Here is a 25,652-nt window from a genome sequence, read left to right on the forward strand (position 1 = left end):
AATCAGTTTGAACATAATAGTTTTGAGTTTGTAGCGTCAACAGCAGATGCTACTATTATTGTGAACACCCCCCTTTTCTACTTTTTTTTTACTAATGGATTTGTGAGAATCTACTGAATCTACTGGTACCTTGTTTCCCATGTAACAATAAGAAATATACTCAAAACCTGGATTAATCTTTTTAGTCACATAGCACTAGTATTATTCTGAACACTACTGTAAGTCCTGAGACAGGACATGTCAACATCAAGTACAACTCCAGACATCTCCACATTTGCTTATGGACGGTTCATTTGCGCGCGCGCATCTTGCGGTCAAAGGAGGAAAGATAAACTATAGAACTCAGAGCGCAGCCCTGCAGCTCTGCACAAGAACAGATATAAAGTAGAAGAGAAGTCAGAGTGCACAGTCTGTCTGCAGCCAAACTGTGCACTCTGACTTCTCTGTGCAGAGAACCTGCAGGCTGCATTCTCACCTCCTCTCTGCCCCCTGCTGCGCGCACCTGACACAGATATTCCTGCGTCGTCATGACACCACAGGAAGCAACTGGGAGCAGCCCTGGTGTGAAAGGGCTTGAGGTCACTTTTATGGCAGTAATGTTAAAGAAGTCACACTGGTGTGTGTGTGTGTGTGGGGGGGGGGGGGTGAGTGAACAGAGTGGTAAGTGTGTACTGTCAGATGTCTAAGAATAAGAAAGAATTCTATTGGTCCCGAATGAAATTACTTTGCCAGAGTGCCGAAATGGTAAACATTTTGTTTTTTACGCAATGACAACAGTGAATCCAACATGTTTATGTGAAATGACTGAAGACACTTGCACAAGATGTTTGACAGTATTGATCATAGCTCTGAGTAACTGAAAAACTCTGTTCATTATGTATTTATCCTGCAGAAGGGGGAGGAGTTATACAGTAGGATTGTGTTCTGTGGTGCACCTCTGTGGTCTCTGTCTGTGGCATGAAGGGGGTGGGAGGTGTTGTCACGGATGGTGAGCAGTTTCCTCATCATCCTCCTCTCAGACACCAGCTCCACCCCCAGGAAAGAGTGCTCTCTCCTGATGAGCTTGTTTGAGTTTGTTGGTGTAAGATGCCTTCAGCCTGCTGCCTCAGCACACTACATCGCAGTAGATGACACTGGAGACCACTGAGTGGGGAAAAAAACATATTTTTGCAGACATTGAAAGAAGTCTAGATGTTTTCTAGATGCTGCTGTTTCTTTTGGCAGTTCAGTGGTTTGACTTGCTGTATGATACCTTCAGTACAACACTTCGGTTGTGCTTCACTGTCAGCTACAACCTCAAGCAGACGAGACTCAGAGAGCGCCAAGAGGAGTCACAATAATACCTTTTCTACTCTCCTTCCCACCACCCTGACCCACTTATATGGCTGTAAGAGGAATGATGTGAGAAAGCTGTTCATTGTTTACAGCTCAGTGTTAAGTACCACAGAGCCCCTCACCCTGGGCATGAAGAGGAGGACCCTCTGATAAAACACTACACTCTGCAGCTGGGGCAACAACATCCTCACCAACTGGTTTTAAGTGGTTGGAGCGGGTGCACTGACCACTCAAGACACAGCATTGCAGTGAACCCTTGCTGATGGTACATACCTCTTCTACACATCTACACCTACGACTGCAAAGTCACTGACAGCCATCAACTTTGCAAATGACACAGCGATCGTAGGTGTGATCTGCCCTGTGTGGCTGATGCAGAGCTGCATTGTGCGAGAGATTAAAACATGTAAAGACCCCACATTTTATTGATCACTAAAAATCCTAGTGTGAGTGAAAGATAGTTTCTTCAACATTTGATGTGTTCATGTGGATGTGTGTCTGCACTCTGCCCTGTGTGAGAGACATTCAGACTGGCTGTTGAAATGGATCAGAACAAACACAAATACACACTTAGTGAGAACAGAAGGGATTTTGTTTGTTCTGTGATTTAGGGGCAGAGGTTTTGAACATGCTTTAAATACTTGATAGCGGGCTCATGTCACAGGACACACGCTCAGCTCCACACAACAGCATTTACATTTCTGTACAATGTTAACAAAGCCAACTCAGGTGTCAATGTATCGGTTATGGTGAGAGGTATCAAGTTCACAAGGTTCAGTTCCCAGTGGGGGGGGGGGGGGGGGGGGGGTTGGGAGTTGCTATAGTTTCCCTTGGATTAGCCATAGTACCCCCAAGAAAATGATGGCTCATTTATTATTTTTATTTAATTTCATCTTATTGTTACACTGAAACTGAACTTTCCCTTTACAATCTTTTTCTTTCTCATTTTTAAAAGTGTTCCACTCAAGAAATATCTGTATTTTCACGGATCCATTGAAACTGTTTAAAAATGCTGTAGTACTTATGCCAGGCCTGTATGTGGTGCTGTAACGCATCTACAAAAAACTGAGACAACATGAAGCTAATCGATGTAGCAACCAAAGCTAGAATTTCACAAAGTGACACGCAGAGTAAATAGTCTTTAAATGGGAGCTGTTGTGTGGACTCATCATCAGAGCTGGAAACGTCTCCACTTGTTTTGGAAGATGACGTCTGGAAATCCATTAATTTCCTTTTGAAGAACGTTACTTGTGATCATCCTTTCAGAGTAGTTCTCCACACGAAGACGCAGATCTGCTGTTTTCAGATTTGTGTTATTAGATAAATATTTCACTCACAAAAGAAAATAAACATTCATCAACAGAACTGATTATCATATTTGACCTGATGTCTCGCATGCATGAACGTGAAGTTCAGCGACCTCGCATTCGATGATGTCATGATGACGTACTGTAGTGAGTGTAGTCGGTTTCAAGTTGCAGACATGGATCATTTTTGCTGCCCAAATATCCACGAGTTGAATTGGAAAGAAGTGAAGTCTGTGTCTCCTAAAGAACTACCTGAGGATCAGCAGTGGGGACAGACAAACCAGTGTCCCTCAGAGACACGGGTCCTGGACACCAACCAAGTCATTGATGCTTTTGCTCTTAACCACAACAATATTCACATTGTGCTGTTTTGAAGACATCAGTGGTAGGGGAAAGATCTTCTCTCTGCCTGCCTTCCCTGAGGCTGCAGGCTCCATGTGGAGTTCTGTGGATGTCAGTAGTCCAGGTTTGTGTGCGAGTTTGTTTATTACTGTATTAATGGCATCTGTTGGAACTCGTTATCTGTGTAAAAGACAACTATCCACAGCCTCAAACAGTCAGACTCCAAACTCAACCATGGCAAAGAGCTGTCGAAGGACACCAGTAAGAAAATTCTAGACCTGCACCAGGCTGGGAAGAGTGAATCTACAATAGTCAAGCAGGTTGGTGTGAATAAATCAACTGTGGGAGCAATTGTAAGAAAATGGAAGACATATAAGACCATTGATAATCTCCCTCGATCTGGGGCTCCAAGCAAGATGTCATCCCATGGTGTCAAAATGATCATGAAAAATAATATAGCACCTTCAACTGCACCACAGACTAAAACAGTTAAATGTGGTCTATTAAACATTAGGTCTCTCTCTTCTAAGTCCCTGTTGGTAAATGATATAATAATTGATCAACATATTGATTTATTCTGCCTTACAGAAACCTGGTTACAGCAGGATGAATATGTTAGTTTAAATGAGTCAACACCCCCGAGTCACACTAACTGTCAGAATTCTCGTAGCACGGGCCGAGGCGGAGGATTAGCAGCAATCTTCCATTCCAGCTTATTAATTAATCAAAAAACCCAGACAGAGCTTTAATTCATTTGAAAGCTTGACTCTTAGTCTTGTCCATCCAAATTGGAAGTCCCAAAAAACAGTTTTATTTGTTATTATCTATCGTCCACCTGGTCGTTACTGTGAGTTTCTCTGTGAATTTTCAGACCTTTTGTCTGACTTAGTGCTTAGCTCAGATAAGATAATTATAGTGGGCGATTTTAACATCCACACAGATGCTGAGAATGACAGCCTCAACACTGCATTTAATCTATTATTAGACTCTATTGGCTTTGCTCAAAATGTAAATGAGTCCACCCACCACTTTAATCATATCTTAGATCTTGTTCTGACTTATGGTATGGAAATAGAAGACTTAACAGTATTCCCTGAAAAATCCCTTCTGTCTGATCATTTCTTAATAACATTTACATTTACTCTGATGGACTACCCAGCAGTGGGGAATAAGTTTCATTACACTAGAAGTCTTTCAGAAAGCGCTGTAACTAGGTTTAAGGATATGATTCCTTCTTTATGTTCTCTAATGCCATATACCAACACAGTGCAGAGTAGCTACCTAAACTCTGTAAGTGAGATAGAGTATCTCGTCAGTAGTTTTACATCCTCATTGAAGACAACTTTGGATGCTGTAGCTCCTCTGAAAAAGAGAGCTTTAAATCAGAAGTGCCTGACTCCGTGGTATAACTCACAAACTCGTAGCTTAAAGCAGATAACCCGTAAGTTGGAGAGGAAATGGCGTCTCACTAATTTAGAAGATCTTCACTTAGCCTGGAAAAAGAGTCTGTTGCTCTATAAAAAAGCCCTCCGTAAAGCTAGGACATCTTTCTACTCATCACTAATTGAAGAAAATAAGAACAACCCCAGGTTTCTTTTCAGCACTGTAGCCAGGCTGACAAAGAGTCAGAGCTCTGTTGAGCTGAGTATTCCATTAACTTTAACTAGTAATGACTTCATGACTTTCTTTGCTAACAAAATTTTAACTATTAGAGAAAAAATTACTCATAACCATCCCAAAGACGTATCGTTATCTTTGGCTGCTTTCAGTGATGCCGGTATTTGGTTAGACTCTTTCTCTCTGATTGTTCTGTCTGAGTTATTTTCATTAGTTACTTCATCCAAACCATCAACATGTCTATTAAACCCCATTCCTACCGGGCTGCTCAAGGAAGCCCTACCATTATTTAATGCTTCGATCTTAAATATGATCAATCTATCTTTGTTAGTTGGCTATGTACCACAGGCTTTTAAGGTGGCAGTAATTAAACCATTACTTAAAAAGCCATCACTTGACCCAGCTATCTTAGCTAATTATAGGCCAATCTCCAACCTTCCTTTTCTCTCAAAAATTCTTGAAAGGGTAGTGGTAAAACAGCTAACTGATCATCTGCAGAGGAATGGTCTATTTGAAGAGTTTCAGTCAGGTTTTAGAATTCATCATAGTACAGAAACAGCATTAGTGAAGGTTACAAATTATCTTCTTATGGCCTCGGACAGTGGACTCATCTCTGTGCTTGTTCTGTTAGACCTCAGTGCTGCTTTTGATACTGTTGACCATAAAATTTTATTAGCGATTAGAGCATGCCATAGGTATTAAAGGCACTGCGCTGCAGTGGTTTGAATCATATTTGTCTAATAGATTACAATTTGTTCATGTAAATGGGGAATCTTCTTCACAGACTAAAGTTAATTATGGAGTTCCACAAGGTTCTGTGCTAGGACCAATTTTATTCACTTTATACATGCTTCCCTTAGGCAGTATTATTAGACGGTATTGCTTAAATTTTCATTGTTACGCAGATGATGCCCAGCTTTATCTATCCATGAAGCCAGAGGACACACACCAATTAGCTAAACTGCAGGATTGTCTTACAGACATAAAGACATGGATGACCTCTAATTTCCTGCTTTTAAACTCCGATAAAACTGAAGTTATTGTACTTGGCCCCACAAATCTTAGAAGCATGGTGTCTAACCAGATCCTTACTCTGGATGGCATTACCCTGACCTCTAGTAATACTGTGAGAAATCTTGGAGTCATTTTTGATCAGGATATGTCATTCAAAGCACATATTAAACAAATATGTAGGACTGCTTTTTTGCATTTACGCAATATCTCTAAAATTAGAAAGGTCTTGTCTCAGAGTGATGCTGAAAAACTAATTCATGCATTTATTTCCTCTAGGCTGGTCTATTGTAATTCATTATTATCAGGTTGTCCTAAAAGTTCCCTAAAAAGCTTTCAGTTAATTCAAAATGCTGCAGCTAGAGTACTAACAGGGACTAGAAGGAGAGAGCATATCTCACCCATATTGGCCTCTTTTCATTGGCTTCCTGTTAATTCTAGAATAGAATTTAAAATTCTTCTTCTTACTTATAAGGTTTTGAATAATCAGGTCCCATCTTATCTTAGGGACCTCGTAGTACCATATCACCCCAATAGAGCGCTTCGCTCTCAGACTGCAGGCTTACTTGTAGTTCCTAGGGTTTGTAAGAGTAGAATGGGAGGCAGAGCCTTCAGCTTTCAGGCTCCTCTCCTGTGGAACCAGCTCCCAATTCAGATCAGGGAGACAGACACCCTCTCTACTTTTAAGATTAGGCTTAAAACTTTCCTTTTTGCTAAAGCTTATAGTTAGGGCTGGATCAGGTGACCCTGAACTATCCCTTAGTTATGCTGCTATAGACTTAGACTGCTGGGGGGTTCCCATGATGCACTGTTTCTTTCTCTTTTTGCTCTGTATGCACCACTCTGCATTTAATCATTAGTGATCGATCTCTGCTCCCCTCCACAGCATGTCTTTTTCCTGGTTCTCTCCCTCAGCCCCAACCAGTCCCAGCAGAAGACTGCCCCTCCCTGACCCTGGTTCTGCTGGAGGTTTCTTCCTGTTAAAAGGGAGTTTTTCCTTCCCACTGTAGCCAAGTGCTTGCTCACAGGGGGTCGTTTTGACCGTTGGGGTTTTACATAATTATTGTATGGCCTTGCCTTACAATATAAAGCGCCTTGGGGCAACTGTTTGTTGTGATTTGGCGCTATATAAAAAAGAAAGAAAGAAAGAACAGTGAACAAAAATCCCAGAACTACACGGAGGGACCTGATGAATGACCTGCAGAGAGCTGGGACCAAAGTAACAAAGGCTATATGCTATGCAGAGAGGGACTCAAATCCTGCACTGCCAGACGTGTCCCCCTGCTTGAGCCAGTACATTTCCAGGTCCGTCTGAAGTTTGCCAGAGAGCATATGGATGATCCAGAAGAGGATTGGAAGAATATGTGGTCAGATGAAACCAAAATGGAACATTTTGGTAAAAACTCAACTAGTCATGTTTGGAGGAAGATGAATGCTGAGTTGCATTCCAAGAACACCATACCTGTTGTGAGGCATGGGGGTGGAAACACTAGGAACAGAGCTGGAGAGAAGGCACAAGGTGCATCAATTTGGCGAGGGAACAAAACAAACTGAACCTTAAATACACCCAGGTGTTGAGCTGGAAATTAGGAACCATGTGCATGGAAAGCACCAGAATAAAGGAGTGGCTAGAGTGTGAAACGCCCACCACCATGAACCAGGAGACAGACAAGAGAGACAGGGATAGACAGACCCAAGCAGGAAAAAACACAAGAGAATAAACATACAAGAAAACAAATGAACAGAAAAAGAAACGAAACAGACCTGACCAAAATCTCGCATCCTGACACACCCCAGTGTAAAGATTTCCAAATACGTCCACAACAAAAAGAAGGCCTCACTCACATGGCACGCACACGCGATCACCAGCCAAGGAACGGGTCCACTTGTCCTCACTCGGATTGACAGCCAGAGATCAAGTTTCATTAGTCCTCCAGTCTGGTTGGCTGGCCAGAGAATAATGTCCAGCTCCACGTGCTCTTAGGTTCTGATCGCATGTGTGCATAATGTCCGATCCTAACTCTGCCTTCAACTTAAATTCTGTCACAATTGTGGAACGTTAGAGAGTCAATTATTTCTTGAAAATAGCATCTTCTGAGTTTTTCCAGTATCAGACATGCATATCTGCGTGTCCAGGCACACCAGGTAAACCAGCATCCTGTGACACAAATAGTGTCACCACACTTTAGATTCCAAAATCCAACAGACTCTGAAAACGTTGAGTTTCGAGGTGAAGTGTGTCATCTCCTCTGTAAATCTGAGCATCACTTTCAAAGAAAATCTCCGACACTTAGTTATGGGTCATAACTGCATCTGTTTTTCTCTGTCAGCCATCAGATGTTTCTGTGTTGCTAATAAGTACATCACATGCCGAGAATTGCCAAGTGAGATGTTTTCCTCCACTTGGGGCAACACCTCTCCCCTGACCCAGAGGGGACAGTCCACAGTTACTTCACACTCGGCCTGAAACCTGCTCAGTGACATTTTGTCACCTCGTGGTGAAGCCAACAGAACCACATCATCCACAAAAAGCAGAGCTGTAACTCTGAACTGGAGACCCTCCCCGTTCCTGAGTGCACCTTGAAATCCCGTCCATGAACATCACGAACAGGATTGGTGACCACAGGCAGCTGACATCCACTGGTCAGATATCTTACAGCACACCTTCTCTGATATTACAATCTGGAGGACAGACAGTTTCTATGGACATGTAACAGCAGGCAATGTTACCATTATTGACACAATGGAGAGAACAGAAACTTGTACTTTGTTAAATTAATTGATCTCTACAATAGGAGACAAAGTGGAAGCAAGCCAAGCCATGGTGGATTCCAAAGTTCAAAGGTTAAATGATGACATGAAAAGTGTATCATCTCATACACTAATTTCTTTATTATGAATTGTCCATGATTTGGTTCAGCTGCAGTTAATCTCTTTCACCACAAAGTGCTGAGTGTTTAATTAGCTATACATAAGGATACAAAGTATGAATGCATATCTTTTGCACCACTGTGATTTATCAGGATTCGGATCACAAGACAGCTGGAGGTGGAGCCTGAGGACGCAGCAACATCAACGGTGTGGTCTGAGTCAGAGTCCCAACCCAAAGGCTCACCGAAACACAAAACCAAACGCACTCGTAAAGAGCCAGTGGAGTCCCTGACTGGGCAGGTGGAGGAAAAGGTCAGTCTTCTGGAAATGAACTGAAACAGCCGATCGCTGCTGCACTCAGCCAGTGGAAACGCTAAAATGTGATTACTGTGATCACTGTTGCAGTCAGCCGGTGGAAACGCTCAAACAACGGGATTGCTGCTGCGGTCAGTGGGTGGAAACGCTAAAACGACATGATTACTGTGATTGCTGCGGTCAGCCGGTGGAAATACTAAAACAATGGGATCGCTGCTGCGGTCAGCCGGTGGAAACGCTAAAACAACGTGATTACCGTGATCACTGCTGCGCTCAGCCGGTGGAAATGCTAAAACAACGCGATCGCTGCTGCGCTCAGCCGGTGGAAACGAAAAAGCAACGGGGTCGTTGCTGCGCTCAGCCGGTGGAAACGCGAAAGCAACGGGGTCGTTGCTGCGCTCAGCCGGTGGAAACGCAAAAGCAACGGGGTTGCTGCTGCGCTTAGCCGGTGGAAACGCAAAAGCAACGGGATCGCTGCTGCGCTCAGCCGGTGGAAACGCAAAAGCAACGGGGTCGCTGCTGCGCTTAGCCGGTGGAAACGCGAAAGCAACGGGATCGCTGCTGCGCTCAGCCGGTGGAAACGCGAAAGCAACGGGGTCGCTGCTGCGCTCAGCCGGTGGAAACGCGAAAGCAACGGGATTGCTGCTGCGCTCAGCCGGTGGAAACGCAAAAGCAACGGGATCGCTGCTGCGCTCAGCCGGTGGAAACGCGAAAACAACGTGAGTACTGTGATCGCTGCTGCGTTCAGCCGGTGGAAACGCGAAAACAACGTGAGTACTGTGATCGCTGCTGCGTTCAGCCGGTGGAAACGCGAAAACAACGTGAGTACTGTGATTGCTGCTGCAGTCAGCTGGTGGAAATGCTAAAACAATGTGAGTACTGTGATCGCTGCTGCAGTCAGCTGGTGGAAACGCTAAAACAACGTGAGTACTGTGATCGCTGCTGCAGTCAGCTGGTGGAAATGCTAAAACAACGTGAGTACTGTGATCGCTGCTGCAGTCAGCTGGTGGAAACGCTCAAACAACGTGAGTACTGTGATTGCTGCTGCAGTCAGCTGGTGGAAATGCTAAAACAACGTGAGTACTGTGATTGCTGCTGCAGTCAGCTGGTGGAAACGCTAAAACAACGTGAGTACTGTGATAGCTGCTGCAGTCAGCTGGTGGAAATGCTAAAACAACGGGATCGCTGCTGCACTCAGCCGGTGGAAACGCTAAAACAACGTGATAGTGGGATCGCTGCTGCGCTCAGCCGGTGGAAACGCTAAAACAACGTGAGTACTGTGATTGCTGCTGCAGTCAGCTGGTGGAAACGCTAAAACAACGTGAGTACTGTGATCGCTGCTGCAGTCAGCTGGTGGAAATGTTAAAACAACGGGATCGCTGCTGCACTCAGCCGGTGGAAACGATAAAACAACGGGATCGCTGCCGCACTCAGCCGTTGGAAACGCTAAAACAACGTGATAGTGGGATCGCTGCTGCGCTCAGCCGGTGGAAACGCGAAAACAATGGGATCGCTGCTGCGCTAAGCCGGTGGAAACGCTAAAACAACGTGAGTACTGTGATCGCTGCTGCGTTCAGCCGGTGGAAACACTAAAACAAACGTGAGTACTGTGATCGCTGCTGCGTTCAGCCGGTGGAAACACTAAAACAAACGTGAGTACTGTGATCGCTGCTGCGTTCAGCCGGTGGAAACACTAAAACAAACGTGAGTACTGTGATCGCTACTGCGTTCAGCCGGTGGAAACGCTCAAACAACGTGAGTACTGTGATTGCTGCTGCAGTCAGCTGGTGGAAATGCTAAAACAACGTGAGTACTGTGATTGCTGCTGCAGTCAGCTGGTGGAAACGCTAAAACAACGTGAGTACTGTGATCGCTGCTGCAGTCAGCTGGTGGAAACGCTAAAACAACGGGATCGCTGCCGCACTCAGCCGTTGGAAACGCTAAAACAACGTGATAGTGGGATCGCTGCTGCGCTCAGCCGGTGGAAACGCTAAAACAACGTGAGTACTGTGATCGCTGCTGCAGTCAGCTGGTGGAAATGCTAAAACAACGGGATCGCTGCTGCACTCAGCCGGTGGAAACGATAAAACAACGGGATCGCTGCCGCACTCAGCCGTTGGAAACGCTAAAACAACGTGATAGTGGGATCGCTGCTGCGCTCAGCCGGTGGAAACGCGAAAACAATGGGATCGCTGCTGCGCTAAGCCGGTGGAAACGCTAAAACAACGTGAGTACTGTGATCGCTGCTGCGTTCAGCCGGTGGAAACACTAAAACAATGCGAGTACTGTGATCGCTGCTGCGTTCAGCTGGTGGAAACGCTAAAACAACGTGAGTACTGTGATCGCTGCTGCGTTCAGCTGGTGGAAACACTAAAACAATGCGAGTACTGTGATCGCTGCTGCGTTCAGCCGGTGGAAACGCTAAAACAACGTGAGTACTGTGATCGCTGCTGCGTTCAGCCGGTGGAAACACTAAAACAACGTGAGTACTGTGATCGCTGCTGCGTTCAGCCGGTGGAAACACTAAAACAACGTGAGTACTGTGATCGCTGCTGCGTTCAGCTGGTGGAAACGCTAAAACAACGTGAGTACTGTGATCGCTGCTGCGTTCAGCCGGTGGAAACACTAAAACAATGCGAGTACTGTGATCGCTGCTGCGTTCAGCTGGTGGAAACGCTAAAACAATGCGAGTACTGTGATCGCTGCTGCGTTCAGCCGGTGGAAACGCTAAAACAATGCGAGTACTGTGATCGCTGCTGCGGTCAGCTGGTGGAAATGCTAAAACAACGGGATCGCTGCCGCACTCAGCCGTTGGAAACACTAAAACAACGTGATAGTGGGATTGCTGCTGCACTCAGCCGCTGGAAACGCGAAAACAATGGGATAGCTGCTGCGCTCAGCCGGTGGAAAGGATAAAACAACGGGATAGCTGCTGCACTCAGCCGGTGGAAAGGATAAAACAACGGGATCGCTGCTGCACTCAGCCGTTGGAAACGCTAAAACAACGTGATAGTGGGATTGCTGCTGCACTCAGCCGCTGGACACGCTAAAACAATGGGATCGCTGCTGCGCTCAGCCGGTGGAAACGTGAAAACAATGGGATAGCTGCTGCGCTCAGCCGGTGGAAATGCTAAAACAGCTGTGCCCCACCCTGTTCCTGGAGGGCCGCCGCACTGCATGTTTTTTTTAACTCTCCCTGTTCCACTCCCAAGCAGTTAACTCTATCAGGTGTAAATGGTAAATGGACTGCATTTATATAGCGCTTTTCCATCTGCATCAGATGCTCAAAACGCTTTACAATTATGCCTCTCATTCACCCCAATGTCAGGGTTCTGCCATAGAGGCGCTCACTACACACCCGGGAGCAATAGGGGATTAAAGGCTTTGCCCAAGGGCCCTTAGTGATTTTCCAGTCAAGCTGGGATGCAGGTGTGCTCAGCCAATCAGGAGCTGGAAGACACCACTCTTTAAACATCTGTTGTGACTTGAATAGCTCAACGTGGAAAACATGTCTATTGTCCAGGACTCGACTTACTGAAGCAGACTGATTCCTGGTCTTTATACCTGAATTCTTTTGTTTGTTTGTTAGGTTTCCGATGCAGACTTGAGTGTGGATCTTCAGCCTCTGTCCTTGTCTAGCATCCTGATGGTTAAGGTGGACAATGTCCAACATGAACAGTTCACTGTCACAGAGGAAGTGAAGGTAAAGAAACTTTTCATCCAAGTCATCAACATTATCATTGGAACACAGTCCTCAGGTCCCGGAAGGCATCAGACGTGCACGAACCTGACGTCCACACTCCAGTGTTGTTTGTGTGTGAGACACACTGATGATGGCGCTTGTGTGTGGGTGCAACGCGCTCATGTCTTTGCATCATGGCACATGCATGTTTGTGTATTAACTTGGTTTGTTTGCAACTCAGACATCTGCTTCTGCAAAGAGCAGTTTACAGGACCAGAGGTCATCAGGCAGCTCCTGTTGGGAAAGTGTAGTGACACGGACCCACAACAGGGGGCGCAAATGAACGGTCAATAGATGAGCCAAAATATAACAATTTAATGTTGTGAAATGTGCACAACGAACATACAGACAATCTCAGAATATCATTACAGTCAATCCACAAAGGTGATGTGTGGGCAGGCTCGAGGATAGAAGACGTCTGTCCTGAGAAGAGCCGGAACCACACAATTTCCGCCAGCCACAGAACCTGGTGAATACTGGAGCCGCCAAGTCCCGAATTCCCAGGTGATCACCGTCCACGACTGTCGGATCTGGTACTCCAATGAAGTATGACATCTCGGCAACGAGGTGGAGATGATGTCTGGTCTTTATGGAGTGAGAGGACGTTGAGTAGATGGGTGACAGCTGTCAAGAGGTAATGAGTGACAGCTGTCACCCCCGGCTGTGTCCATGGCGGCAGCGCCCTCTCGTGCCCGAAGCCCGCACTTCAGGCAGGGCGCCCTCTAATGGTGGGCCAGCAGTACCTCCTCTTCTGGCAGCCCACACACAACAGCTCCACTGAGACAAGAACCTCATTGGAGCTGCTGAAAGTTGGGATGTTTGTCTGTCTGTTAGTTAGGTAATGCAGGGGTCTGTAACCTTTACTGTCAAAAGAGCCATTTTTTTTCCTGTCTTCCACAAATAAAATTCTTCCAGAGCCACAAAACATATTTGACCTTTTAAAATGAATGAATAAAGATAACACAGCTTATCAAGTTTTTCTATATACAGTTTAGCTATATATTTATATAGAGTTAAAAATTATAATAGCCAAGTGGCCCCTGTGTGCGTGCATGGGTATGAGTTTGATCATGGCAAAACCGAAGAGAGCCAACATTTGCCGTTTGGTATGCTCATGTATTTTGGGTCAACGATAAACGACGCCAAAACTAAACGTTGCGAGGACTAAGATTTTTAGAGAAGCTACATTCATCAGATTCAGTATCCACAGAATACAAGGGATGTGACTTCGGTTTGAGCTGCACTCTCTGTACGGCACATATAAATCTCCACTAAACACTGAATAATCCACAGGAATAAAATGTGCAAATGAAATGAGAAGAGAAAGAGAAACAATGTGAGAAGCAGACAAACAGATTGAAGTTAAATTGTGCATGATGAGGTATATGAATGAGGGAGTTGTGTTTTTTTTTTTTTTGTCAATTTAAGTTGTTCATCAGTGTGATGGCCTATGGAAAGAAACTGTTCCTGTGTCTGGTTGTTCTGATGTACAGAGCTCTGTAATGTTGACCAGAGGGGAGGAGTTTAAACAGGGTGTGTCCAGGGTGGGAGGGGTCTGCAGAGATGTTACTAGCTTGCTTCCTGGTCCTGGACCGTTGTCGCAGACCAAACGGTCCATCCCTACAAATTGGTCTGCCTGCTTTCACTGCCCATGCATCATTTCAGACCACAGCAGCTCATCTGAGACTGAGTCTCTACATCCAGAGCGATCAAAGGGAATAATGTAAACCTCTTAAAGGAGACCTGCATTGAAAAAAATGCAGTCAGATTTTTTGAACAAAAAATGACTTACATTTACACATGAGATCCTTCTGAATGTAGTAAAGTAAATCTGCAAGCCCAGATCTGTCATTCAACGGAGAAATCTTCATTTGAAAATGACAGATTTAAAGCTAACATTTAGCCCTCCGCAAATTGTCCCTCTCATCATGGACGCTGCCGAGACGTCAGGGACAAGACCCTCTCCCAGCATGCATTGCGCCAGTTGTAATTTGTGGATTTACGTCAGTTTGCATCTGCACCTTTTTCTTGTCTTATACGGAAGGATCTACTTTTTTAAAAACTTCATATTGTCTTGCGGCACGTTTGGTGAGTACACATTTCTTTTATTTGTGCTTGAAAATTATTTTGGGGGACTTTTCCATACGCCCGTTTGATTGAGTGGTGTCGCAATGAAAATCTACTGTCTTTCGCCTCCGGTATCATCGCGGGATATGGAGGTGAGACCCGCAAAGAATCCCAGTCATTAAAAATATATAAACCTCTCTCAGCGTCCATGGAGCTCTGGGGCTCCAATTGCCGAGACGTGCGGTGCTGTGGATTTTGCCGCACGAAGTCTGTCCTTGCAGCAACAGGTGAACCGGCCGCTTCGCATTAAAACTGCGAGCATAATCTCAGGACTTGTGCCAAGTGTGCTGCAGCTCCATTCAGTAGACAGAGAGGTGATGCCGGTGTTGTGCGCTGAATCTGGCACAACACCGGCTGCAAAGCAGACACGGTCGGTGTGAGTGGCGTCGGCGGTTAACGAGCTCGTTAACGAGCCCGCAGACTTAATAAGCGCAGCAGAGGCAGAGAGCGGGAGAGGAAGAACGGCGCCCGCTGTCGATGTAGTTGCTGATCTGAGCACACAGATCTGTATCTCACATTAATTGCAGCTTACTTTTGGATGTTGAAACCAGGACGTGTACAAGTAACATTACTAACAGATAAAATCAATTTCAATGCGGGATCCGACTGAAGGCGGGAGCACGTCGTCTTGTCCCTGACGTCATGGAAATGATACGGCTGTACAAACTGTTTTCACAGAGGGCTAAATTTTAGCTGCAAATTTGTCATTTGTAAACGAAGATTTCTCCGCTGAATTACAAATTTGGGCTTACAGATTTACTTTACTGAATTCACAAGGGTCTTATAAATACATATCAGCTATTTCTTTCCGAAATCTGACCATTTATTTCAATGCAGGTCTACTTTAAATCATTCTAAAGTCAGTTTTAAGCAGAAACGCCATTTTAAGCAGAAACAAAGTGATAATTGGTGAAATGACGGAGGCACATTGAACACATCAGCAGGAGTTAGTCTGGTTGCTGTGCTCTGATCGCTTCATCTGTCTTTTATGATGAAATAATGCTGAATTTATGTGGAAATGATAGTTGCACAAAAGTTTCAGATATCTCGCTGAGATAGATGATGACTAGGATTGGGCATAGATAAGATTTTATCTATCGATGCATTATCGATTCTGCTTATCGATCCGATTCCTTATCGATTCCCTTATCGATACCTCTTGTGAATTTTGTACTAAAAGTAGGCTTTACAGGTTTTTCTATGTATTTCATTGAGTCTTAATTTAAATAAATATGAAATTGGTCACTGTATCCTTGCTCTCTGGACATAAATAAAAGTAAACAAAATGGTGTTTTGCTTTGAAGTTATTAATTCCAACTGGACTCTATCTTTCTAACTTGACTTGGCAGAGAGCCGCGCAGCATTTGGAGCTGTGTGAACAGAACGGAGGACGATTCTCATTTCTTTCTCGCAACAAGACAGGAGTCCCAGTTAGTAACTTTAATCTGCACAAAAGTGACTCACGATTGACATTTTCAGGGATGAAAGTGGTGAAAAACAAAAAAAGCTGAAATCCAAAATTACCCCCCAACACCACCTGCACGAAAATATTTGAATTCTGGAAGCTCTGAAATGCAATCTGGGACTATTCCAGACAATAAACTGCAGTGAGAGCAGCATCCATTTAGCTCACGCGTAGCCAAGGGTGGGCCTGGATGGGCCTGGGCCCGCCCACTTGTCAGCCAGGCCCGCCCCATCCAATGAGAAGGCTGAGTCAACACTCGACAGTCACCTGTTGTTGCCTCATTGTATTCCTATGATATGGTATTGCATTAGCACTGAGTGACAATTAATACATTTTGTCAAAAATATCTGGTTCATCTTCTGTGATTTTTATTAATTAATTTTCAGAGTACAGTGGTCCCTCGCTATAACGCGGTTCAGCTTTCGCGGCCTCGCAGATTTTTTTAGTGCAATTTTTGCATGCTTTTTTTTTTTTTTAAATGGCGCATTGTGTTCTGCCTCCTTATCAGACGGGCCGTTCGCGGCACCGTTCGGCATCACCGTGATTGCTCTCACTGCCTCCGATGCGCTTTCTGAAGGCTCAGTAAACGCCGCAGCGGGCCACACCGCCCTACTGTCTGCTGTGCGGAATTGCGCCAAATCTGGCAACAGGTCCAGAGACTATGCTCGCTGTTTTGATCCGGATGTTGATCGCAACCGCAGAGCTCCGTGACTTGGATTCTTTGCGGGTCCCGCATCCGTACCTCCAGAGGCAGTGAGCGAAGGGAGAACACACGCATTGTGTTCTGCGTGTCTGTTTATAATCTTCTCGCACAGAAGAAAAAAGAGAGTGTTTACACAAGAGAGAAAAGTGAGAAAATGTTAATGCCTGTTTGAGAAAAGTGTGTAGTGAGGGGTTTTACAGCCTTAAAATATCTATGATAATTGTAAAAAATAGCGCTGACTACTTCACGGATTTCGTTTATCGCAGGTTATTTTTGAACGTAACTCCGGCGATAAACGAGGGACCACATTTTTCCTCAAATAAATAGTCTTCTGCCGGCCCTCATCACAATGCCAATAACAACATGCACTGTTGAACGGCTGTTTTCTACTGTTAAATGGATAAAAACGTCCACCAGAACATCCATGTTGACTCAGACTGAATGCACTCTCTGTGCTTTCCCTTGAAAGAGAACTGACCGAATCGTTGGACTATGATGATGTGATAAGAGAGTTCAACAAAAAACCCCGTCGTCTCCTGCTGTAGCATTAAAAGGATTCATCAAATGTAAGTGTGAGACCATTAATTACTTTTTTCTTCTAAATAGGCCTAATTGTTAATATTATATTGCAACTGCCACAAATCATGTTGGTGTCCATTCTGATGGTTTTTAATTTGGCCGCTGAGCCATCGTTTCCATTGTTTATCAATTTCATAATTTGGCCGCTGAGCCAACCTGTTTTCGTGTTGCGGATATATTTTGAGTTTTTATTTTAAAGGGCTTTACATGACTAAGCGTTGTGTTGCTGCTTGCATTGACCATGAGGTGCTTGTGTCTGACACTTTGCGTCTGTGTAACTGTGCACACAGCGTCTGTTGCAGTTGGCTGAGATGTGTTCATCATTATTCATTTTTGAAAGAATGCCTTATTTAAATTTGGGTTTAGGCCGAGCCAAGTAGGCTACCAGACTTGCACTGAATGTGTGTGTGTGTGTGTGTGTGTGTGTGTGTGTTGCATTATCCATGAAGAGTATTTGTGTCTGACGTGTCGCGTCTGTGTGCTCACTTTGCCAGTGCTGTAGGCTAAGTGATAACGTTGCTTGCGATGTCCAAAGAAGGCATACTTTTTCAAACGGTGTATTATAATACCTACACCTTACCTACAACCCCAAAGGTTGGGCCCGTCTCATTTTTTCTGGGCCCACCCATTTTATGATTTCTGCCTACGCCCCTGCCATTTAGTGAGAAAAAAAACCCAACTTTCCTTATTCAAATTAATTCCAGTAGTATTCTGTTCTTACTAGGATGCAGCAGTTTTCTAGCTTGGCAGATAGTTCTGGATGAAATCACTGAAGAAATTAACACATTGAAAATATGGTGTGACCGAAACAAACTGTCATTAAACGTAAATAAGACAGGGATGAAATCGAGGTGCAAGAGTCCCTAGGTGTTCACAGGAAACACTTATTTCTCTATGTATGTATGTATGTATGTATGTATGTATGTATGTATGTATTTATTTATGTATGTTCATTGTTAGTTGGTTTTATATTTTCTGTTGTGTTTCTAGTATTCAGGTTCTTTGTCTTTTTCTCTAAAATTGTATATAATAACTAATCGTTAGATTATTAATATATAAACAAAAATAAATTTAAACAAAAAATTACAATTTGAAAACAAATTCACCTGAACGTAATGACAGCTGCAACTGCTTAATGCTAACTTTTAACATTGAAAATGCCATAGACAGCATCTCTCCCATTTTTAACTTATAAAATACATCTATCAACTGTTTCAGAAGACCATAACAGGTCAGTTTAACATACAAAAGGTAAATAATACTCACAGACGTATGCTCTTTAGGGTTTTAGCGGGGGAAAATTAAGCAAAAGAAAAAAATGAATAAATGAAGCAATAGATCGAAGCACTGGTTCAATTTGCGAACCACTGCTTCAATTGGTTCAAGGTTCAAACCAAAACCACGCTGCAGAAAAGTTGATTACGGACCCGCTGCAGGGTCTGTAATCACTGTAGAGAAATGATAATTTTCCTGACAAACACCCCCCAAAACAACGACCACTCTGAAGGACCGATAACGGAATCGTTAAGCAAAAAGCTTATTGATGTCGGTGGATCGAATCATTTCTTAACGATACCCGAAAGGAACCGGTTCTCGATACCCATCCCTTATGATGACTGGAGGCAGTTTGAAACAGAAATGAGGTGTTAATCAGTGAACCGCGGCTGACTCACAGAAATGAAGCATGCGCATTGAAGGCAGGGCGGACCAATTATTAGGGGGGACCGTTCGGTCGGCGACACTGGTGTAAGTCCTGGATGGAGGGCAGGCTGGCTCTAATGGTTTTTGTCTGCAGACCTGAAAGTTGGTTGAAGTCTGTGTCTGTCATGTTTGGAGGCAGAGGGAAACCAGAGATGGAGATTCACAGGACAGATTGGATGATGGATGTGTAGAAGATGAGCAGTTCCTGGTGCAGGTTTAACGTCCTGAGTTGTCTGAGGAAGCATATCCTCTGCTGTGCCTTTCTCCTGATGGAGTCTATGTGGGAGGTCCACTTCAGATCTCAGGAGATGGTGGATCCCAGGAACTGACAATTGTCCACAGTAGAGACAGTGTTGCTGAGGATGGGGGGTGATGGTGGGTTCCTCCTGAAGTCCACTATCATCTCCACAGTCTTGAGCAGGTTCAGCTCCAAGGTTGTTCTGACCACACCAGAGGACCAACTGCTCCACCTCCTGTGTGTATGCAGCCTCATCACCATCCTGGATGAGCCCAGTGATGGTGGTGTCATTTGCAATCTTCAGGGCCCGTATCCACAAAATACAGTGGGATAAAAAGTATTTAGCCAGTCCCTGATTGTGCAAGTTCCCCTACTTAGAAAGATGAGAGGTCTTTAATTTTCATCATAGGTATACTTCAACTATGATTGACAAAATGAGAAAAAAAAATCCAGGAAATAACATTGTAGGATTTTTAAAGATTTTATTTGTAAATTATGGTGGAAAATAAGTATTTGGTCAATAACAAAAGTTCAACTCAATACTTTGTGTTAAGGCATTGGAATTTGAGCCTGGGTTGAAATCCCAGCCTGACTGGAAAATCACTAAGGGCCCTTGTGCAAGGTCTTTAATCCCCTATTGCTCCCGGTGTGTAGTGAGCGCATTGTATGGCAGCACCCTGACACCAGGGTGAATGTGAGGCATTATTTGTAAAGCACTTTGAGCGTCTGATTCATATGGAAAAGCGCTATATAAATGCAGTCCATTTACCATTTTACCATTTAAAATTAAATGAATTGTTAGTTTGAAATTGTTTGAATGTACCTCACATGCCAAATGTCCATATATTAAAAGCGTGCGTGAGTTTATTTAGTAAGTTCTTTATAAGTATGTAATATAATTGTAAATATGTTAAAAATACATGGATGACACAAGAAAGTGAAACCACTTATTTCCATTGTGGTCCATTTAAAAATCAAATGACAAAGTAGAAGTTAAAATAAAATTATGATGATGATAATAATAATAATATTACTCATAATAATAATAATAATAATGTGTATATGATAACAAGAATCTAAACAATTTGTAAATACATTAAGACAGTAAATTAACATAAAAAATACATAATTAACAGGAAATAAAAGGGTTGAGTTCTTCTTCTAAAAACATTCTGGACTCACACACCATTCCAACTCATTACAGAAACTTTGCATATTTTATTACCACCCTTGAAAAATGTCAACTACCTATTTTATAAACACTGCCCAATCTAGAGCCCGTGGATCCCCACGGACACTGAACAAAAATATAAATGCACCACTTTTGCATTTGCTCTCATTTTTCATGTTAGATGTGGAGGTCCTGGGCTGCTGTGGTTACACATGGTCTGCACTTGTGAGGCAGGTTGGATGCACTGCCAAGTTCACTGAAACGCCTTTGGAGACGGCTTATGATGTAGAAATGAACATTCAATTCACAGGCAACAGCTCTGGTGGACATTCCTGCAGTCAGTATGCCAATTGCACTCTCCCTCAAAACTTGCAACATCTGTGTCATTGTTCTGTGTGATAAAACGAGAGTTATGAATGCAACTAAGGTTCTATGAATTCCGGATGACCGCCAGAGGGCGGTGCTTTAGCACCTGGATAACTACATGTGCGCAAGCACAGAGAGGTCGAGAATATATACCAACAAAGTCACGCCATTGGATGTGACCTGGGTGATGTCACTGGTTGTCTTTATATGCCAGATGCACCCAGCGCTCGCTTCTTTTCGGAATGAACTCGCAAGACTCTGAGTGACAAGCAACTCTGGCGGTCATCCGGAATTCATAGAACCTTAGTTACATTCGTAACTCTCGTTCTATTTTATTCCTACTGACGGCCAGAGGGCGGTGCTTTAGCACCTGGATGACTTAATACCAAAAAGGTCACGAAGAGTCACACTCATCTAGCATCAGCAGCGGGGAGTGGAGGCAGACAACACCGCCGAAGTCACCGCAGGAGGAGCAGCCACATTCAGTCTGTAATAGCGGGCGAAGGTACAGACGAAGCCCACGTAGCAGCAGCACAAATATTACTCAAAGGAACACCTCTCAGTGCAGCTCAGGAGGTGGACACCCCTCTGGTGGAATGGCACATAACTTTAGGAGGCTAAGACCCCTGGACTTGTAAAATGGCATCCACGATCCAATGTGAAAGTCGCTGCTTTGAGACAGCACAGCCTTTTTTGTGATCACCGTAACACACAAACAGAGCATCTGTTTTCCGAATCCCAGCAGTCACACTAATGTACTGCTTCAACATTCAGACAGGACACAGGGAAACTGAGACAGATAATCCTGGATCAGAATGCGGGGCATACACAGCCAAGGAAACTGGCTGGTTAACATGAAATGTTGAAATTCTCTTGGGTAAAAAGGACAGATTAGGCCACAGCATAACCCCAGATCTGTCAGAATTCCTTCGCAAACAGTCCTCAGCGACTGATAGGGCATGGAGCTCTCCCACCCGCTTAGCTGACGATAGTGCAAGTAGAAAGGCAGTCTTCACTGACACCCTTTTAAGATCAGCACTTTCAACTGATTCAAAAGGAGATAAGTTTAAACCCTCCAGGACTAGTGGAAGGTCCCATGAAGGTACGCGTGCAAGCCTTGGTGGCCGCAAATGTAGAGCACCTTTCAAAAAATGACACTCTAAGAAATGAGAACCCACTGATCGGCCAGCTACGTAGACGTGCCGGGCAGAGTTTGCAGCAACATAAACCTTCAAGGTAGCGACAGAAAGTCGTTTCTCCAGCAGTTCTTGTAAATATTTCGGTAGAATAGACACAGGGCAACGCTCTGGGTCTAACTTTTGGTTCTCACACCACTGCGCAAACAGCTTCCATCTGTTGCCGTAGAAGCAGCACGTGAGTTAAGGATAGTCTAAACAACAGCCTGGTCACAAGAACTTAACAAGGAGTCCGGCCCTTCAATGGCCACACATACAGTCGAAGGCATTCCGGGTGAGGGTGCCAAATCCTCCCCTGTAGCTGTGACAACAAATCCTTCCTCTCTGGGAGAGCCCAAGGTTCCCCCTCGAGGAGCTTGTAAATCATGGGAAAACAAATCCTCCCCGGCCAGAATGGAGCAACCAGCAGCACCCTGTGGCTGCTCTGGTCTATCCTGTGCAGTGTCAACATTAGCAGTGGAAGAGGGGGGAAGGTATAAAGGGGGCAGTCTAGCCCCGGGTGAGCCAGTGCATCCTGCCCCAGCGGGCTGTCTGGTTCTGAGAGGGCATACCACCGCGGGCAATGTGTCGAGGTGCTTGAAGCAAAGAGGTCCACTTCCGCTACTCTATACTTCTGCCAGATCATCTGGATCACAATCGGTTTCAGTCTCCACTCTCCCAGTGGTGATTCCTGTCTGGAGAGTAAATCTGCAACACTGTTGACTGGGAACAAGAGAACTCTTCGCAAAATTCTCTGTGAGTCCTAACTGAGAGACATGGTTCAGTAGAAGAGCTGTGTCGTTGTGCGCCTGCTTCTGAGTCAGAGTGCAGACAAGCCAGTCGTCTAAGTAGGGTAGGATTCTTAATCTGAGAGCTTACAGTGGGGCTAGTGCTGCAGCCATACATCTGGTAAATGTATGAGGGCCAAGAGAGAGGCCGAAATGAAGCACCCTGAACTGGTATGCCTGACCCTCGAAAGCAAAGCGGAGAAACTGCCTGTGACGAAGCGCCACTGGCACATGGAAATAGGCGTCCTTTAAGTCGACACTTGTGAACCAGTCTCCTGGTGTGATAGCTTGAAGGACGTCTACTGTGCGGAGCATATGAAACTGCAGCACCTTGAGATAATGATTCAGATGTCGGAGATCGAGGATAGGACGAAAGTCGCCATCCCTGTTTGGAACAAGGAAGTAAATTGAATAGAACCCCCTGAACTGATCTGAAATGTGAACTGGCTCTATGGCCCCCTTCTCCAGGAGTTCCAAAATCTCCCGTTGTAGGGTGGCAGACTGCACTGGGTCAGAAACAACGGTCATCCTCACCCCATTGAACTTTGGAGGATGACATCTGAGCTGAATTCTGTAACCCTCAAACAAGGTTGAAATGACCCATGGGTCTTGAACTTGAGCCTCCCAGTGTCTGAGATGATTTAGTGAAAAACGGCTGGGGGCCAAACGTTGGCAGTCAGACACGACCACCTCTGCATTGCTTCCCTGAGCACCTCTGGGCGCGATTACTGGAAGCTCTGTGAAACCGTTCAGTTCTCGGTGGTCTGCCCATAGGCTCCCGAAAGGCAGGCCGCTGGGAGAGCTGGCCCTCAACTGCGAAGGCACGTGCAGCTCTGAGAGTAGGCGGGAGCTTGGATGTAGAGTGAAAAGCTGTAGCACGTCTGACTGGCTGAGCCCTGGAAGATTGGTGTAGGTCAACAAACTGTCGCCTCAACAGCACGCTTCAAAGTTTGTTGGGCTACAGGTCCAAATACTTGGCCTGGAAGAACCGGCAGTGTACGGAGTGTACCTCTGCAGGATTCGGACAGGGGGCACTGCGAAAGCCACACCTGACGTCTAATGATGGTAAGGGTTGACATGAGTCTACCAAGCTCTCTGGACATATATGCAAAAGTTTGGAGTGAGGCATCACTAAGACTTTGAGTAGCATCATCAGCCTCTGCCTCCCTCAGACTTTGATAAGGCAAGGGCTAAACGGGACAGTGAGTTGCCTAGGCGACCAATGTGAGCAGCTATGTCATAGCTTTTGTTGAGGAGGTTATCAGTGACCCTACACTGAGGTCGTGGGCAGCGGGCATCCGGCCAAGCAGCATCAGCCGGAGCCACAACCAGGTTTCCAATAATGCTGTCAATGGCGGGCATAGAGTTCAGACCATACTGAGCCGAATCACACATAGAGCTAAGGGCTCTGCAGTCCTGCGATAGATGGGTCGATGATCTGCCCAACATCAGTGGAGCTGTCGATATATGATTGCGAAACTGGAACATTGAACTCAAGTTTCTGAGTGACTTTGAAAAAGACACTTGAAGCGGTGGTTTCCGCAGGGGTATTGTCGGCACCAAGCCTGGATAAAACCAACTGAACAGCTTGCTTGACAAACGATAGTCCAGTTCTGGTTTGCGGCAGGGACTCTGCCTCAGAGGTGTGAGAGCCCATTAATGAATGGTTTGGAAAGAGACCCCTCTCATCCTGATCCTCCACACAGTTTGTATCACTTGTCATGTACAAGGAATCAGTCGCAGCAATAGACATGGCATCTTCTTCCTGCTGAGTAACTACATCGGTCTGATCAGCCTCATTAGGGACAACAGGAACTGTTACGGCGTCCCTAGGCTGTAGATTCAGAAGCAAGGACTTAATCTGAGCAAACTCAGAAGTCGACGTTTCAACCTTTTCAGCCAAAGCCAATTTGATGGGTGACAAGATGTCGCCGGTGTGTCTGTGTTGCCGCTTGGCTCTTCTCAGTTTTGTATGTTTTATGTTGATTTTAACATTTGTCATAAGGACTACTGACTCACTGCTGGTGTATAATCTCCTGGAGCTGTTAAAAATCAAAGACACAATGCAATCGTGTGTCTTTTCGGATGCGAAGTGGTCAGATTCTTTCTATCTGGTGGATCTGCCTAATAAGTGCCTTCTTCGTGTGAAGGCGCCTTTGCCCAGAAAGCGCAAACGCCGCGGGGTGCGATCTGGCCGGCTGGTAAAGCTGAAAGCCTTGCTGGCACTTTCTCCTGATGTGGTGTGGTCCTCTTCTCTTCCACGGGACTACAGAGATTGTCTTCACCGGTATGTCTCCCGACGCGCACTTGCTCCAGTCGGTGCTTAGCTGGTGCCTATTATTGGACTGCAGGTGGATCACAGACTTCCTGACGGACCGGAGTCAGCATGTGAGGCTGGGAAAGAATGTCTCGAACACTCGGGCTCTCAGCACAGGATCTCCACAGGGCTGTGTCCTTTCCCCTCTGCTCTTCTCCCTGTACACTAACTGCTGCACCTCCAGCTAGGACTCCGTAAAACTCATCAAGTTTGCGGATGACACCACCCTCATCGGACTCATTTCGGATGGGGATGAGTTTGCCTACAGGAGGGAGGTGGACCGGCTGGTGACCTGGTGTAGCAGCAACAACTTGGAGCTCAACGCCCAGAAAACAGTGGAGATGATCGTGGACTTCAGGAAAGCCACAGCCCCCCCGCCCTCCCTCGCCCTCACCAACAGCCCCATCACCACTGTGGACTGTCACCGCTTCCTTGGCACCACCATCACCCAGGACCTCAAGTGGGAGCCAACCATCAGCTCC

General features: G+C 45.2%; 1 protein-coding gene across 1 annotated transcript in view; it reads left to right on the top strand.

Moving 5' to 3' along the window:
- Positions 1 to 25,652, top strand: part of lonp1 (lon peptidase 1, mitochondrial) — a 180,969-nt gene that overhangs the window by 15,131 nt on the left and 140,186 nt on the right. Inside the window, exons 4-5 of the mRNA XM_034180189.1 lie at positions 8,636 to 8,795; positions 12,388 to 12,501. Of these exons, the coding sequence (XP_034036080.1) occupies positions 8,636 to 8,795; positions 12,388 to 12,501 (274 nt within the window). The remainder of the gene's footprint in view (positions 1 to 8,635; positions 8,796 to 12,387; positions 12,502 to 25,652) is intronic.

This window comes from Thalassophryne amazonica, chromosome 10, assembly GCF_902500255.1.
Source record: "Thalassophryne amazonica chromosome 10, fThaAma1.1, whole genome shotgun sequence".
NCBI classification, from domain to species: Eukaryota; Metazoa; Chordata; class Actinopteri; order Batrachoidiformes; family Batrachoididae; genus Thalassophryne; species Thalassophryne amazonica.